General features: G+C 40.3%; 2 protein-coding genes across 3 annotated transcripts; both read right to left on the reverse strand.

Annotated features, from left to right (window-relative positions):
• Nucleotides 1–702: 702 nt before the first annotated feature.
• LOC311340781 (cell adhesion molecule CEACAM6-like) lies at nt 703–8,692 on the reverse strand. Of its 2 annotated transcripts, XM_084465662.1 has the most exons (10): nt 8,608–8,692; nt 8,411–8,517; nt 7,056–7,436; nt 6,674–6,892; nt 5,767–6,033; nt 5,141–5,395; nt 4,918–5,047; nt 4,785–4,845; nt 982–1,170; nt 703–881 (listed from the first exon to the last, which is right to left on the reverse strand). In XM_084465662.1, the coding sequence occupies exons 2-10, from the start codon at nt 8,463–8,465 to the stop codon at nt 807–809; spliced, it is 1,632 nt and encodes a 543-aa protein (XP_084321788.1). In that variant the 5' UTR covers nt 8,466–8,517; nt 8,608–8,692; the 3' UTR covers nt 703–806. The 2 variants fall into 2 exon arrangements, with proteins under 2 accessions (XP_084321788.1, XP_084321789.1); XM_084465663.1 differs by lacking the exon at nt 7,056–7,436 and having other exon boundaries at nt 6,674–6,855; nt 8,608–8,625.
• A 1,321-nt stretch (nt 8,693–10,013) lies between these two features.
• Nucleotides 10,014–18,800, reverse strand: LOC311341165 (cell adhesion molecule CEACAM6-like; the record flags this gene model as incomplete). Its single annotated transcript, XM_084466054.1, has 8 exons — nt 10,014–10,102; nt 10,211–10,399; nt 13,944–14,004; nt 14,081–14,174; nt 14,359–14,613; nt 15,264–15,524; nt 18,369–18,579; nt 18,792–18,800. The coding sequence occupies 8 exons, from the start codon at nt 18,798–18,800 to the stop codon at nt 10,028–10,030; spliced, it is 1,155 nt and encodes a 384-aa protein (XP_084322180.1). The 3' UTR covers nt 10,014–10,027.
• Nucleotides 18,801–19,112: the final 312 nt, after the last annotated feature.

Below are 19,112 nucleotides of genomic sequence, written 5' to 3' on the forward strand. Positions count from 1 at the left end.
GAATAAAGTTAAGAAACTACAACATCGTCTGCGGTTCCAGTTCATCATGCAGTTAGCTGAACAAAATAAATGGAAAGAACAAACAAAGAGAAAGCATTAGAATTATCATGAAGCCTGGGAACTAATGTGTCTAGAGAACATTCAACAACATGTTATGGTTATACTACGTGCACCATAGTGTTTCATAGTTCCCCTTTGGTCTAGGCTGGTTACTTGTGTCTTACCTCTCATATTGCTGTCCCCAGGATGCGGGACAGGACAATTCTAGAGAACAGTGTTGTGAAGAAGTGACGAACGTTTTATTTTTTATTACATTTTTTTGTATATTTTTGCATACCTATTGAAAACCCAACTTAATGTAGAAGTGTGTGTAATGACCAGGCCTGCCTCAGGCAAAAGTGACCATAGATGGAGACAACACAGCAAATCAGCTGAAATCATAATTTATCAGAATGAGACATGGAAGTCAGTGTTTTTATTGATAATGTAAGCATCACGTAAGATTACCTCTTGAAGCTCCGATGTGATTGGTTACTTTCATATTCATGTCATCAATTGATTAATATATCGCATTAATGGTAATGACCATCACAGGATAACCACACTCAAAAAATACAATTAATAAAATGCAAAGATCCTATATTAATGATAGAGAAGTAGAAACAGCATTGTACAGCACAGGAACCTAAGCGCCGTAGGATATGCAGCAAACAATCAGCCAGCGTATTGTCCTGCTTCAACTGTCACTAAACAACACACACAACTGAGTCACTAAACTCAGTCCCACTATTTAAATCCTGCTGCCGCTACTGGTTCACACTCTGGGGTGTTGATTTGACGGTGCTGACAACTCTCCTCCCATCTCCGTCTGGTCCTGGTCCCTGAAAGAAGACAGAGGAGATATGAACGTCAGTCTCCCTGTAAAGCAGATCCATTGAGTTGATTAAGTCCTAAACATATTTTGACCACAGAGTAAAGGACCTCATCGGTCTCTTCTGATTGGACAAGGGAGCCAGCCAACCAGCGAGTCACTTCCTGGTTCTCTGAGAGAGAGGTGTGGATGCTGGCATGGTGAAGGTCATCCTGCTCTTCTATTGGTTCTCTCTGTGCTGCAGGAGCCAAACGATTGGTCAGAGCTGAGACGTTTTCATACACAGGAACAGGAAGTAGCTGATGGAGAGTGAGGACAGAAGAGAACATTTAAAGAACACTTTACACTTCCTGAAGACATGGAGAGAACCTTGGTGGGGACTAGTGGTCCCACCATGCTGGCTTCTCTAGGCCTCACTTCAAGTCCTTCCTGCAAGGTCCATCTTTCAACACCTTCTTCATTTGCTTCTTTAAAACAAGATTAGACATCTATAATTTGACATAGCCGTCCCCTCATTCTGTTCACTGGCAGCAGTCTCATCAGATCCAGTTTTTCCTCCAGATGTCACCGTAGTTCTCACCCTAGATCTCACCCTTATAGCAAACATCACTGGCACAGCAAATAACCAGGAGCTGTTATATTAATAATATCATACATATGGTTTAGCTTCAGCTGGTCCACAGGAGGAGACTGGCCTGTTTAAACTCCTGGAGTCCTATATGTGTTCTTGGGGAGGCATTAAAGAGTATCTGATTACATTGTTTTGCATAAGATGCATTCCATTAGTTTTTGTGATAAACCAGTGCACCAGGCTTATGGCACTGAATAAAGGCTATAAGCAACAGTTCTCTAACTCTGAAATTAAATAATTGAGAGTGGCAGCAGAAGAATGGTAACCAGGTCACCAGATAATAATGTGTTGATTTTAGATAAGGGACATTAGGTTTGGATGTGATACTACTTCTACCAGGATCCTACTCTTGCAAGTTTCTTTAACTTGTGCTTCAGGCCAAACTAAATGGATTCTGTTGTACCCAGATGTAGAGACAGCTGTAGAGGCCAGTTCCTTCTTCCTTCCAGTGTGTCCTGAATCCTACTGAATCCACCTGTTACCAGTAAGGCTTCCACATAACGAATCACCTTGCACTCAACTGCCCCTATCATATCATTGACATATCAAAAATAAAACAGGGCCAAGGATTTATCCCTGGGGGACCGCACAAGTCAACTCTCTGGCCACTGATAGGGTTACCAGTGGTGTAGTCTAGTTTTTTGTAGTGGGTATACTGTGATCCTCTCCTAGCCTCTTCCACACCCGTCCTACCACCACCACACTCACTGTCGCATACAGTAGCCTACAACCACCATAAGTCATTGAGATTATTCAACACTCAATATTGTCATCAGTTTCTAGGACATTAAACAGTCAAATTAAAATCACCATTAGGCACTAGCATCAAATAATCGATAAAGAATCAATAAATAAATACTTGTTGGCTATATAAACACTGAGTTTTAGAGACAAGAACAAGAGTTGGTGATTTGTCAAACAATTACAACTCAATAAAATAAAATACCCTATATAAGAAACAATAAATGCGAAAATACTAAATAAAAACATGTAGGCTATGTTTCCCATACAAAAATACTTAAATAATAAATTAAGATAAATAAAAAAAAAATTAAAAAAAACTATAATAATAAATCAGCAACTGTTCTAAGACGTATTATTGTTATTATCAATGACACACTATGACACTTGGAATCCGCCACAAGCGTGGCTATCACAAAGCTAACCATTGTGGACGTCGCAGAGTACAATGTCAATATTTAAACTAGAAACACAATGTCAAGCTTAAAGGTTTATTTCTTGTTCCACGTGCGCTAAAATGATTGATTGGAAATATGATTGTTCTATATATTGGGCGTTTGTCTGTGGGGACCACCGTTTATATGCCTAGAAGCTAGGTGCTTGCTAATGCTACATATCCGGGTGTACTCCCGGTAGAAGCTAAATGCTAAAAACAATAGTCTATAGTAAAAACAATAGCCTGTCCAATAGTAATTATGGGCGAGGGAGGGCCATCAGACTTGTCACTCAAACCTGCACGCCAGTAGTAAGGAGAGTTGATTCATGATATATTAGTCGAGCTGAGGTTGACAGCGCACAGGTTGAATTTATGAATGAAAGTATGTACGTTCTGTGACAGAACTGTCATACTTTCATTCATAAAATTAACAGAATTTCCGCCACTATCGAAATTGATACGTGTCATTGCACATTTCTAAGTGGGCATACGGACATGCTGGAGCTTTCTTAATGGGTATACGGCGTATACCTGTGTATATATACATATATATATATATATATATATATATATATATATATATATATATATATATATATATATATACACCTGCGTATCACTTAGACCACACCACTGAGGGTTACTATCTACCACCATCACCTGGCCCACCATCATTGTTGGACCCATAATGCAAATAGAATAGAAGAATGGAATGGAAATAATAATAATTGATATCTTTGGTTAAATAATTGATATCTTTGGTTTAGTTTGTACTCTGTCTGGCTCCCCCTGTAGGTCAGTTCTATTATTTCATTTAATCATCTAATGAAGGGATTTCATACACCTGCGGGAATGTGACACAAAGGAGAGTGAGACGGGGAAGTGGGACAGTTTTTTGACCGCAAATGTTTGTTTAAAGAATTATCATTAAGATGAATCATTTTTGTTTGAAGCTTTATTTAATAAAGCACTTTTGTTTAAACTTTGATTCAGCGATTGCTTTACTATGATTTAGGATTGCGCGTCGTTTACCCCGCTCCTATAGTGGCCTCTAATCTTGGCAAAGAGGGCCACTATAATCATCTATCTGTCAAATACCATTTTAACCTCTCTATTATCTATACTATTGATGTGTTCCTTTGCACATTTGAACATTTTATGTTCGTTAACAAAGTGGTGTTGTGTACTGTATCAAAAGCCTTCAGTTGATTGAACAGGACCATTCCAGTGTGATTGATTCTATTGCCTGCCATCTTCATATCATACTAAACAAGGTGAGTGAGACAAGTGTCTGTGCCTTCTTGAATCAGACTGTAGACAGATAATCTGTTCTTCCTGTGCTGTCTTGCTGTCCTCATCCAAACTCCCAGAGCTAAAAGGAAACTCTGAGACAAAAACAAAGCCACAGTAATGAATAAAGTTGAAGTGCCACCTTTGTTATGATGTGAGACAAAATACAATCAGTGTTTAAACTGAGGTTTATAGATTTTATCTTTGTTTTAATAGATCATCTTGAAGCTCATTTGCTTCAACACTTTCCATAATCTTCGGGGCTGACAAAAATGTTGATTAACTGCATCTTTATAAAAGCAAGCTTTGTTTTAGCTTACCTGATTTCTAAGGTTCTTTCCTGATCATAATCTTGCAAAATTGTTAAATGTCTAAATATCACTGGTAATCCATGTAGCTGTCTGCTGGTTAATCATTTTGTATCATAGGTTTATCAAGAACTGATAAAAAAAATATTTGAAGATAGCTCATGCTGTATCTACATTGTCACAATTGAGTTCATCTGACCAATCCTGCTCTCTTTATATGTTAATAAATCACACTTTTGAGGAAGTCTTTATGACACACATAATGCACTTATAGGATTTGACGTACAAAAATAATTAGCCTAGCTTGTATCTCTAATGCATATGTTTAAAACACCTGACACTTACCCGATACAATCATCAAATCTATAAATGATGCTCTATCCCATTGGTTCTCAAACTCTGTTACGCGTACAGCTGGTGGTGCACTATTTAGTGGTACACAAAGGAATTAATTTTGTGTGTCTTAATAAAGGACGGGTTAGTAATAAATGGCTTCCTGTGTCTCACCTCCTCCACGGTATCTGGCCTTCCTCCCTGTCCACATGCTTTTCCGGAGGCCCTCTTTCTTCTGGTGAAGAGAACAGAGAGATGAAGAAGCAACAGCAGAAGTGAAGGAATGTGAGACAAGAGAGAATCTCACCTCATCCAGAGGAAGACGAGGAGGAGTATGGTGGCCAGTAGGACAACGATGGTTCTCACAGCTACTGTTGTTGTCCATGATGATGATGTCATCAGTGCAACATCAGTTGATTTCAGACACTGAATACAAACTACAACATAAATAGGCTAATGTTTAACTGTGTGGCTGTGACTGAGGAAGGTGTGTGTGTGTGTGTGTGTGTGATTTTTAAATGAACAATTACCTTCAATTAACAAAAAGATGGACTTATGAAGTCCGATTGCATTACGAGCATGGCAGCTATAGTTTCCTCCATGCTTAGAAGTGATGTCAGTGATGGTGTAGTTCTGTCCTGATTCTTTTACTGAGTCTTCATGTTCCTTGAACCAGGTGTAGTTAGCTGCTGGGTTGGCATCACTGCTGCAGCTCAGAGTCACTGTACTGCCCTCCTCTATTTCACCAGAGGGACTCACGGTCACTGAGGGGATCTTTGGAGCGTCTGTAATGAACACAAAATAACAATATCCAACCTTAAGTTATGAAACCGTGTTTAGCAGCAACTGCAATGCCAGTATGTTACAGAATATTGTTTATACTACTACATATTATCTACTGCCCATCTGGAGACACATAGAAACATGTACAACAGCATGTACAATTATATTCATGACAGTATTAATGATAATGGAAAGTTCATGGATTTATTGCACAATGAACTTAATGACTAATGTGGACAAGTATCCTATATTTATTTTATAACATCTGTAATATGATGTTAAATATATGTTGTACTAACATTTCACAGTTATATAGATATAGTTAATGTTGACACAGTTAAGATCATTATATTTTGTGTTGTGTTTTACTCACACTTGACATTAATAGAGTTGGTGACAGATTTTTTCCCCAGCTTATTCGTAGCTTCACAGCGATACTGTCCAGAGTCTGAAGACCGGATGTAGCGAAAGAAGAGCTGTGGTCCCTGGTTCATCTCGCTGGAGGAACGATCTGTATTCACCTTGAACCAGGTGTACTTAGCTGCTGGGTTGGCATCACTGCTGCAGCTCAGAGTCACTGTACTGCCCTCCTCTATTTCACCAGAGGGACTCACGGTCACTGAGGGGGTCTTTGGAGCGTCTGTTAACAGTTACATTTCATTAATTATATTCATTAATCATTAATACCGGCAGTTTGAGACCATCTACCGATAAAGCGAGGAAATTATGCACGCTATGTATGTATGTAAGTAGTATGTATGTATGTATGTCCTCTTTATATCTCTAGGACCGTTCCTCTGATCTACTTCACGCTTGGAGTGTGTATTGCTGAGAGCTGAGGAAGTGCAGTGCTGACTAATTTGGACACAGGTTCAATATCAACACACTTTGAACAAGACAGCAGCAGCGGGCCAGGCTTCAGGGCTCTGCAGTTCAGCAGGTCACTTGGTCACTTTACGTTGATGCTAGATACACAACCGTTATGTTAGTCTAACAAGAATTAGGAGTGTCTCTCTATGTCTGCATGTCATTTGACCGACTTTTCACGTGGCGGGCGTATTACTGAGAACACAGGAAGTGCCGTGTTGAGTGTGAAGTATTTTAAAGGAGCGACGCTCAATAAAGCAGCAAGCAGCAATACGAGAGGACAAGCAATCAGCCCTTTCTGAACAGGCTCGTTTTGAACGGCCTCTGCACTGGTTCATAGAAACATGTAGTTCTGTACCCTTAAAGGTCCATGACATCTGGTATCACGTCAGTGTGCTGTGGAGTGGACTTACACACTAAAGTAGATCTGAGATGTTCGTATCCTTCAACAGCACATGAGACGCTGTCTCCAGACTGAGTGAAGACCCTGTAGTCCACTCTCTGTCCTACATTCTGTCCATTCCTGAACCAGATGTAGGGAGGGACACCAGCTAGACCACACATACTGTGACACTCCAGATGTGCATAGGTAGGACTGTCAGGGTAAAGAAAGGACACCTTCACCTGGAGATCTGGGAGTGAGAACAATTTACACACAATTATTCTAAATATTGAAGATAACATATAACACAAACCTTCAATAACCCCCCCCCCCCCCCACACACACACACACACAATGTCAACACACCCACACACACACTACACCCATTGGTAATCCAACTCATCATAGTTTACCTGTTACAGATAACGTCACTCCAGGATCACCAGTATATTCCCCACCTGGTTGGTTTGTTGTGAACCTAAACTTGTAGACAGCAGAGTCACTCAGTCTCAGGTCTCTGATTCTCAGGGTACATGTTCCATGACATCTGGACCTGGTACAACTGATCCGTCCACAGTGGTATTCAATACGACCTGTATAGTCTGTATCACTTAGCAGATCAACTGGCTGCTTGTTGTCTCCTTTAGTAAACCACGGTCTTATGACTGTGGTAGGGTGGTACTGTACGCTGTTAGGGTAATCATAAGTGCAGATGATGTCAACCGTTGCTCCTCTTAAAGCGCAGACATTACTAGGTGAGTAAGTAACTCTCCAGTCACCATTACCCTGAAGCACTGTGGAAAAACAAACACATCTCATTGAGAATGAACAGATCAGAAGATACATAAAGAGATGGAGGCTGGTGGGTGGAGAAGGAAACTACAGATACATGCTGACCACTGAGCTGTGAGAGGAACGTTCCAGAACATCATGGGACACCAGTGGAGTAGCCAGGGGGGTATTGCAGCATTTATTACACTACACTAACTGAATAACATACACTAACAGTTAATGAATTGCCAATGTGACTATAAGCTTTGAAATGACTTAGATGTGGAGACAAGGAATGTAGTGTGTGAGTAGATGAGGTGAGGAGAGGAGACAAGGATAGGATTGCACACAAAGAGTTGAAGTGGGAATAGTGGTGAGGAGACAAGGTAAGGAGAGGAGTAGAGACAAGGAAAAGAGAGCAGTAGAGACAAGGAGGCGAAGAGGAGAGGAGAATAATAGAGGAGAACAGGAGAGAGGAGAGAAGACAAGGAGATGAGGAGAGGGGACAGGAGGAGGCATGCCGTGTACCGTATCACTGAATCAGAATGGTAACGTTGCAGCAGATTTCATGTCTAAATCATCATTAATAGAATAAATGGGGGAGCAACAGTAGCTTTTGACATTTATGTTTTTTCTAAAAGTATAAAAGTAACTGAATTAACCCTTCGATGATGTGAATAGTTCAGGATTGTCTAACAAACAGGAAATGGCCAACATATCTCAAAAGGGTTATCTTAAAACCAGCACTTTAACTACAAGAGGCTGTATACAACTTGCAGTGAAGTAGAATTGTTCAATGCCTTATGAACCATAAATGAAATATATAAAGTGGACCGTTCTCTATTCTAGTGGTCTGTTTAACCAAACACAGCGTTCTAGAGGGTGATTCTTTAATGTTCTATTATTCTATCTTAAACCTGCTGTGGTTTCACCCTCTCCTCGTTCCAGTTGCTTGGTTGTCATGTTATTGAAACAGTTAAAATGTAAATAAACCAACCTGGTACTGACAGAAGGAGAACTAGAAATCCTCTTGCTGCTGATCTTAAATCCATAGTGAGTCCTCTCCTCTCTCACTCTGTTGTTCTTGGAGATATTTAAACACACCTGCAGGTAAAAATACAATTAAAAAGTGCATACAAGCAAACTCAATGAATTAGATTCATTAACCATAGAATAATAAAAGTTAAAAGTTACTGTAGAGGAGGAAGCTGGTCTGACATCTAGTCTGTGGTTCCAGTTCATGCACTTAGCTGAAAATAAACCGTACAACATTGAAAGACTTCCTTCCTCTTCACACCATGATTAGCAGAATAATGACCAGAAGCCTGGTAACTACTGGGCCTATCAGAGAATCACCTTTTTAGACCACAATGAATAGTTAAAGCGCTGTCATGTGTTCTGCAATTTTTTTAATCTCTTTATTAATCTTCGGTCCTTCTGCTCAAGACTTCCTTCCTCTTCACCCCCTAAAGTCTAGTCTGGTTACTTGTGAGTGTTACTTCTCATAGGGTGGCTGTCCCCAGGATGCGGGGCAGCAGAACTTGAGACATCACTCATGTGTTCATCTTTGAAGTGATGATTATTATTATTTTATTAATTTTTTTATCAGACAATCATACAGTAAAGCATCCCCAAAATCCTCCCTCCCTCCCTCCCTACCTCCTTCCCTCCCACCCTCTCTCTCCCTCCACATTCTTCAGGATAAATAACAAATTGGTGGTGAATTGAAAATGTCAACGTTTTCAGAGTGGAGAAGCTTCATAAGCGCCTGTGGGGCAAGCTAGCTATCCAGCCGGCCAGTTATATATAGTTACGCAATATATGTTGAGCAATGGAATAAAGTTAAGAAACTACAACATCGTCTGCGGTTCCAGTTCATCACGCAGTTAGCTGAACAAAATAAATGGAAAGAACAAACAAAGAGAAAGCATTAGAATTATCATGAAACCTGGGAACTAATGTGTCTAGAGAACATTCACCAACATGTTATACTACGTGCATCATAGTGTTTCATAGTTCCCCTTTGGTCTAGGCTGGTTACTTGTGTCTTACCTCTCATATTGCTGTCCCCTGGATGTGGGACAGGACAATTCTAGAGAACAGTGTTATGAAGAAGTGATGAACGTTTTATTTTTTGTTTGTTTATTTTTGCATACCTATTGAAAACCCAACTTAATGTAGAAGTACATGTTATGACCAGGCCTGCCTCAGGCAAAAGTGACCATAGATGGAGACAACACAGCAAATCAGCTGAAATCATAATTTATCAGAATGAGACATGGAAGTCAGTGTTTTTATTGATAATGTAAGATTACCTCTTGAAGCTCCGATGTGATTGGTTACTTTCATATTCATGTCATCAATTGATTAATATATCGCATTAATGGAAATGACCATCACAGGATAACCACACTCAAAAAATACAATTAATAAAATGCAAAGATCCCATATTAATGATAGAGAAGTAGAAACAGCATTGTACAGCACAGGAACCTAAGTGCCGTAGGATATGCAGCAAACAATCAGCCAGCGTATTGTCCTGCTTCAACTGTCACTAAACAACACACACAACTGAGTCACTAAACTCAGTCCCACTATTTAAATCCTGCTGCCGCTACTGGTTCACACTCTGGGGTGTTGATTTGACGGTGCTGACAACTCTCCTCCCATCTCCGTCTGGTCCTGGTCCCTGAAAGAAGACAGAGGAGATATGAACGTCAGTCTCCCTGTAAAGCAGATCCATTGGGTTGATTAAGTCCTAAACCATTTGATCTATTTTGACCACAGAGTAAAGGACCTCATCTGTCTCTTCTGATTGGACAAGGGAGCCAGCCAACCAGCGAGTCACTTCCTGGTTCTCTGAGAGAGAGGTGTGGATGCTGGCATGGTGAAGGTCATCCTGCTCTTCTATTGGTTCTCTCTGTGCTGCAGGAGCCAAACGATTGGTCAGAGCTGAGACGTTTTCATACACAGGAACAGGAAGTAGCTGATGGAGAGTGAGGACAGAAGAGAACATTTAAAGAACACTTTACACTTCCTGAAGACATGGAGAGAACCTTGGTGGGGACTAGTGGTCCCACCATGCTGGCTTCTCTAGGCCTCACTTCAAGTCCTTCCTGCCAGGTCCATCTTTCAACACCTTCTTCATTTGCTTCTTTAAAACAAGATTAGACATCTATAATTTGACATAGCCGTCCCCTCATTCTGTTCACTGGCAGCAGTCTCATCAGATCCAGTTTTTCCTCCAGATGTCACCGTAGTTCTCACCCTAGATCTCACCCTTATAGCAAACATCACTGGCACAGCAAATAACCAGGAGCTGTTATATTAATAATATCATACATATGGTTTAGCTTCAGCTGGTCCACAGGAGGAGACTGGCCTGTTTAAACTCCTGGAGTCCTATATGTGTTCTTGGGGAGGCATTAAAGAGTATCTGATTACATTGTTTTGCATAAGATGCATTCCATTAGTTTTTGTGATAAACCAGTGCACCAGGCTTATGGCACTGAATAAAGGCTATAAGCAACAGTTCTCTAACGCTGAAATGAAATGATTGAGAGTGGCAGCAGAAGAATGGTAACCAGGTCACCAGATAATAATGTGTTGATTTTAGATAAGGGACATTAGGTTTGGATGTGATACTACTTCTACCAGGATCCTACTCTTGCAAGTTTCTTTAACTTGTGCTTCAGGCCAAACTAAATGGATTCTGTTGTACCCAGATGTAGAGACAGCTGTAGAGGCCAGTTCCTTCTTCCTTCCAGTGTGTCCTGAATCCTACTGAATCCACCTGTTACCAGTAAGGCTTCCACATAACGAATCACCTTGCACTCAACTGCCCCTATCATATCATTGACATATCAAAAATAAAACAGGGCCAAGGATTTATCCCTGGGGGACCGCACAAGTCAACTCTCTGGCCACTGATAGGGTTACCAGTGGTGTAGTCTAGTTTTTTGTAGTGGGTATACTGTGATCCTCTCCTAGCCTCTTCCACACCCATCCTACCACCACCACACTCACTGTCGCATACAGTAGCCTACAACCACCACAAGTCATTGAGATTATTCAACACTCGATATTGTCATCAGTTTCTAGGACATTAAACAGTCAAATTAAAATCACCATTAGGCACTAGCATCAAATAATCGATAAAGAATCAATAAATAAATACTTGTTGGCTATATAAACACTGAGTTTTAGAGACAAGAAAAAGAGTTGGTAATTTGTCAAACAATTACAACTCAATAAAATAAAATACCCTATATAAGAAACAATAAATGCGAAAATACTAAATAAAAACATGTAGGCTATGTTTCCCATACAAAAATACTTAAATAATAAATTAAGATAAATAAAACTAAAAAAACTAAAAAACTATAAAAATAAATCAGCAACTGTTCTAAGACGTATTATTGTTATTATCAATGACACTCTATGACACTTGGAATCCGCCACAAGCGTGGCTATCACAAAGCTAACCATTGTGGACGTCGCAGAGTACAATGTCAATATTTAAACTAGAAACACAATGTCAAGCTTAAGGTTTATTTCTTGTTCCACGTGCGCTAAAATGATTGATTGGAAATATGATTGTTCTATATATTGGGCGTTTGTCTGTGGGGACCACCGTTTATATGCCTAGAAGCTAGGTGCTTGCTAATGCTACATATCCGGGTGTACTCCCGGTAGAAGCTAAATGCTAAAAACAATAGTCTATAGTAAAAACAATAGCCTGTCCAATAGTAATTAGGGGCGAGGGAGGGCCATCAGACTTGTCACTTAAACCTGCACGCCAGTAGTAAGGAGAGTTGATTCATGATATATTGGTCAAGCTGAGGTTGACAGCACACAGGTTGAATTTATGAATGAAAGTATGTACGTTCTGTGACAGAACTGTCATACTTTCATTCATAAAATTAACAGAATTTCCGCCACTATCGAAATTGATACGTGTCATTGCACATTTCTAAGTGGGCATACGGAAATGCTGGAGCTTTCTTAATGGGTATACGGCGTATACCTGCGTATCACGTAGACCACACCACTGAGGGTTACTATCTACCACCATCACCTGGCCCACCATCATTGTTGGACCCATAATGCAAATAGAATAGAAGAATGGAATGGAAATAATAATAATTGATATCTTTGGTTAAATAATTGATATCTTTGGTATCTTTGGTTTAGTTTGTACTCTGTCTTGCTCCCCCTGTAGGTCAGTTCTATTATTTCATTTTCTAATGAAGGGATTTAATACACCTGCGGGAATGTGACACAAAGGAGAGTGAGACGGGGAAGCGGGACAGTTTTTTGACCGCAAATGTTTGTTTAAAGAATTATCATTAAGATGAATCATTTTTGTTTGAAGCTTTATTTAATGAAGCACTTTTGTTTAAACTTTGATTCAGCGATTGCTTTACTATGATTTTGGATTGCGCGTCGTTTACCCCGCTCCTATAGTGGCCTCTAATCTTGGCAAAGAGGGCCACTATAATCATCTATCTGTCAAATACCATTTTAACCTCTCTATTCTCTATTTCTCTATACTATTGATGTGTTCCTTTGCCCTGAACATTTTATGTTCGTTAACAAAGTGGTGTTGTGTACTGTATCAAAAGCCTTCAGTTGATTGAACAGGACCATTCCAGTGTGATTGATTCTATTGCCTGCCATCTTCATATCATACTAAACAAGGTGAGTGAGACAAGTGTCTGTGCCTTCTTGAATCAGACTGTAGACAGATAATCTGTTCTTCCTGTGCTGTCCTGCTGTCCTCATCCAAACTCCCAGAGCTAAAAGGAAACTCTGAGACAAAAACAAAGCCACAGTAATGAATAAAGTTGAAGTGCCACCTTTGTTATGATGTGAGACAAAATACAATCAGTGTTTAAACTGAGGTTTATAGATTTTATCTTTGTTTTAATAGATCATCTTGAAGCTCATTTGCTTCAACACTTTCCATAATCTTCGGGGCTGACAAAAATGTTGATTAACTGCATCTTTATAAAAGCAAGCTTTGTTTTAGCTTACCTGATTTCTAAGGTTCTTTCCTGATCATAATCTTGCAAAATTGTTAAATGTCTAAATATCACTTGTAATCCATGTAGCTGTCTGCTGTTTAATCATTTTGTATCATAGGTTTATCAAGAACTGATAAAAAAATATTTGAAGATAGCCCATGCTATATCTACATTGTCACAATTGAGTTAATCTGACCAATCCTGCTCTCTTTATATGTTAATAAATCACACTTTTGAGGAAGTCTTTATGACACACATAATGCACTTATAGGATTTGACGTACAAAAAGAATTAGCCTAGCTTGTATCTGTAATGCATATGTTTAAAACACCTGACACTTACCCGATACAATCATCAAATCTATAAATGATGCTCTATCCCATTGGTTCTCAAACTCTGTTACGCGTACAGCTGGTGGTGCACTATTTAGTGGTACACAAAGGAATAAATTTTGTGTGTCTTAATAAAGGACGGGTTAGTAATAAATGGCTTCCTGTGTCTCACCTCCTCCACGGTATCTGGCCTTCCTTCCTGTCCACATGCTTTTCCGGAGGCCCTCTTTCTTCTGGTGAAGGGAACAGAGAGATGAAGAAGCAACAGCAGAAGTGAAGGAATGTGAGACAAGAGAGAGAGAATCTCACCTCATCCAGAGGAAGACGAGGAGTAGTATGGTGGCCAGTAGGACAACGATGGTTCTCACAGCTACTGTTGTTGTCCATGATGATGATGTCATCAGTGCAACATCAGTTGATTTCAAACACTGAATACAAACTACAACATAAATAGGCTAGTGTGTGTGTGTGTGTGTGTGTGTGTGTGTGTGTGTGTGTGTGTGTGTGTGTGTGTGTGTGTGTGTGTGTGTGTGTGTGTGTGTGTGTGTGTGTGTGTGTGTGTGTGTGATTTTTAAATGAACAATTACCTTCAATTAACAAAAAGGTGGAATTATGAAGTCCGATTGCATTACGAGCATGGCAGCTATAGTTTCCTCCATGCTTAGAAGTGATGTCAGTGATGGTGTAGTTCTGTCCTGATTCTTTTACTGAGTCTTCATGTTCCTTGAACCAGGTGTAGTTAGCTGCTGGGTTGGCATCACTGCTGCAGCTCAGAGTCACTGTACTGCCCTCCTCTATTTCACCAGAGGGACTCACAGCCACTGAGGGGGTCTTTGGAGCGTCTGTAATGAACACAAATGATCAATATAGATTTCTTTATTTGGAATAAAGACATATCCAAGGGATAGAAAAAAAACATGACAAAGTCAAGACAGGACATATATCCACATAAAACAAAACATTAAACATCATAAAAAATAGACTATGAGAGGCTAACAATATTAAAGAATCTTCCCTAACCCTTACTTTCCGCTTTAAAGTGCAATGTGCATACATAGACAAACACCAACAGACAACAACTCACATGGAGGAAGACATGTTAGTGTCACTAGGGGTTTAAATTCACCATGAGCCAGGATTTTACCTTTTTTCTGAAACAATGATAGTTGTCTATGCTCTTAATTTCCAAAGGTTATTTATTCCAGTTCACCACACCACTATATTTGAGAGTACACTTACCAATGTTTGTTTTGAACTTAGGCAAGTACAAGTCTGCATTACTATTATCTGCAATATTCCTCCTGAAGTTATGAAACCGTGTTTAGCATTAACTGCAATGCCAGTATGTTACAGAATGTTTATACTAATAAATACTAAACTTTAATGAGTAATAGTGTTTTACAGGCATACAGAAATACATGAATTCCAGCTCTATATTTTAAAGACAAGATATACCAAAGGTTTTTACATATTAATCAGATTTTCAACTCACACTGGACATCTATGAATAGCGATTTAGAGCTCAGTTGTCCATATTTGTTCTCTGCGTGACAGTGGTACGTTCCTCTGTCTTCAGGGAGGACTGAGGGGAGGGTATGAGGTTGATTTGGTTTCCAGAGCAGAGGTTGGCCGTTCTTGAACCAGGTGTACTTAGCTGCTGGGTTGGCATCACTGCTGCAGCTCAGAGTCACTGTACTGCCCTCCTCTATTTCACCAGAGGGACTCACGGTCACTGAGGGGGTCTTTGGAGCGTCTGTAATGAACACAAAATAACAATATCCAACCTTAAGTTATGAAACCGTGTTTAGCAGCAACTGCAATGCCAGTATGTTACAGAATATTGTTTATACTACTACATATTATCTACTGCCCATCTGGAGACACATAGAAACATGTACAACAGCATGTACAATTATATTCATGACAGTATTAATGATAATGGAAAGTTCATGGATTTATTGCACAATGAACTTAATGACTAATGTGGACAAGAATCCTATATTTATTTTATAACATCTGTAATATGATGTTAAATATATGTTGTACTAACATTTCACAGTTATATAGATATAGTTAATGTTGACACAGTTAAGATCATTATATTTTGTGTTGTGTTTTACTCACACTTGACATTAATAGAGTTGGTGACAGATTTTTTCCCCAGCTTATTCGTAGCTTCACAGCGATACTGTCCAGAGTCTGAAGACCGGATGTAGCGAAAGAAGAGCTGTGGTCCCTTCTTCATCTCTCTGGAGGAACGATCTGTATTCACCTTGAACCAGGTGTACTTAGCTGCTGGGTTGGCATCACTGCTGCAGCTCAGAGTCACTGTACTGCCCTCCTCTATTTCACCAGAGGGACTCACGGTCACTGAGGGGGTCTTTGGAGCGTCTGTAATGAACACAAATGATCAATATTCCTCCTGAAGTAATGAAACCGTGTTTAGCAGCAACTGCAATCCCAGTATGTTACAGAATATTGTTTATACTACTACATATTATCTACTGCCCATCTGGAGACACATAGAAACATGTACAACAGCATGCACACTTATATCCATGACAGTATTAATGATGATGATGATGAAGATTCATATATTTATTTTATAACATCTGTAATATGATGTTAAATATATCTTTTACTCACATTTCACAGTTATATAGATCAACTCAGATGTTGTCCTTAGCTCAGTCTGAGCTAGACAGTAGTATGGTCCAGAGTCTGAAGACCGGATGTAGCGAAAGACGAGCTGTGGTCCCTTCTTCGTCTCGCTGGAGGAACGATCTGTATTCACCTTGAACCAGGTGTAGTTAGCTGCTGGGTTGGCATCACTGCTGCAGCTCAGAGTCACTCTACTGCCCTCCTCTATTTCACCAGAGGGACTCACGGTCACTGAGGGGGTCTTTGGAGCGTCTGTAATGAACACAAATGATCAATATTCCTCCTGAAGTAATGAAACCGTGTTTAGCAGCAACTGCAATCCCAGTATGTTACAGAATATTGTTTATACTACTACATATTATCTACTGCCCATCTGGAGACACATAGAAACATGTACAACAGCATGCACACTTATATCCATGACAGTATTAATGATGATGATGATGAAGATTCATATATTTATTTTATAACATCTGTAATATGATGTTAAATATATCTTTTACTCACATTTCACAGTTATATAGATCAACTCAGATGTTGTCCTTAGCTCAGTCTGAGCTAGACAGTAGTATGGTCCAGAGTCTGAAGACCGGATGTAGCGAAAGACGAGCTGTGGTCCCTTCTTCGTCTCGCTGGAGGAACGATCTGTATTCACCTTGAACCAGGTGTAGTTAGCTGCTGGGTTGGCATCACTGCTGCAGCTCAGAGTCACTCTACTGCCCTCCTCTATTTCACCAGAGGGACTCACGGTCACTGAGGGGGTCTTTGGAGCGTCTGTAATGAACACAAATGATCAATATTCCTCCTGAAGTAATGAAACCGTGTTTAGCAGCAACTGCAATCCCAGTATGTTACAGAATATTGTTTATACTACTACATATTATCTACTGCCCATCTGGAGACACATAGAAACATGTACAACAGCATGCACACTTATATCCATGACAGTATTAATGATGATGATGATGAAGATTCATATATTTATTTTATAACATCTGTAATATGATGTTAAATATATCTTTTACTCACATTTCACAGTTATATAGATCAACTCAGATGTTGTCCTTAGCTCAGTCTGAGCTAGACAGTAGTATGGTCCAGAGTCTGAAGACCGGATGTAGCGAAAGACGAGCTGTGGTCCCTTCTTCGTCTCGCTGGAGGAACGATCTGTATTCACCTTGAACCAGGTGTAGTTAGCTGCTGGGTTGGCATCACTGCTGCAGCTCAGAGTCACTCTACTGCCCTCCTCTATTTCACCAGAGGGACTCACGGTCACTGAGGGGGTCTTTGGAGCGTCTGTTAACAGTTACATTTCATTAATTATATTCATTAATCATTAATACCGGCAGTTTGAGTCCATCTACCGATAAAGCGAGGAAATTATGCACGCTATGTATGTATGTAAGTAGTATGTATGTATGTATGTCCTCTTTATATCTCTAGGACCGTTCCTCTGATCTACTTCACGCTTGGAGTGTGTATTGCTGAGAGCTGAGGAAGTGCAGTGCTGACTAATTTGGACACAGGTTCAATATCAACACACTTTGAACAAGACAGCAGCAGCGGGCCAGGCTTCAGGGCTCTGCAGTTCAGCAGGTCACTTGGTCACTTTACGTTGATGCTAGATACACAACCGTTATGTTAGTCTAACAAGAATTAGGAGTGTCTCTCTATGTCTGCATGTCATTTGACCGACTTTTCACGTGGCGGGCGTATTACTGAGAACACAGGAAGTGCCGTGTTGAGTGTGAAGTATTTTAAAGGAGCGACGCTCAATAAAGCAGCAAGCAGCAATACGAGAGGACAAGCAATCAGCCCTTTCTGAACAGGCTCGTTTTGAACGGTCTCTGCACTGGTTCATAGAAACATGTAGTTCTGTACCCTTAAAGGTCCATGACATCTGGTATCACGTCAGTGTGCTGTGGAGTGGACTTACACACTAAAGTAGATCTGAGATGTTCGTATCCTTCAACAGCACATGAGACGCTGTCTCCAGACTGAGTGTAGACCCTGTAGTCCACTCCCTGTCCTACATTCTGTCCATTCCTGAACCAGATGTAGGGAGGGACACCAGCTAGACCACACATACTGTGACACTCCAGATGTGCATAGGTAGGACTGTCAGGGTAAAGAAAGGACACCTTCACCTGGAGACCCCCCCCCCCCACACACACACACACACACACACACACACACACACACACTACACTCATTGGTAATCCGACTCATCATAGTTTACCTGTTACAGATAACGTCACTCCAGGGTCACCAGTATATTCCCCGCCTGGTTGGTTTGTTGTGAATCTAAACTTGTAGACAGCAGAGTCACTCAGTCTCAGGTCTCTGATTGTCAGGGTACATGTTCCATGACATCTGGACCCGGTACACCTGATCCGTCCACAGTGGTATTCAACACGACCTGTATAGTCTGTATCACTTAGCAGATCAACTGGCTGCTTGTTGTCTCCTTTAGTAAACCACAGTCTTATGACTGTGGTAGGGTGGTACTGTACGCTGTTAGGGTATTCATAAGTGCAGCTGATGTCAACCGTTACTCTCCAGTCACCATTACCCTGAAGCACTGTGGAAAAACAAACACATCTCATTGAGAATGAACCAGACACAGAGGTTCACCTGATGAACAGATCAGAAGATACATAAAGAGATGGAGGCTGGTGGG

The sequence above is a fragment of the Micromesistius poutassou genome (genome assembly GCF_964030765.1).
Source record: "Micromesistius poutassou genome assembly, chromosome: 3".
In the NCBI taxonomy this organism is placed as follows: domain Eukaryota; kingdom Metazoa; phylum Chordata; class Actinopteri; order Gadiformes; family Gadidae; genus Micromesistius; species Micromesistius poutassou.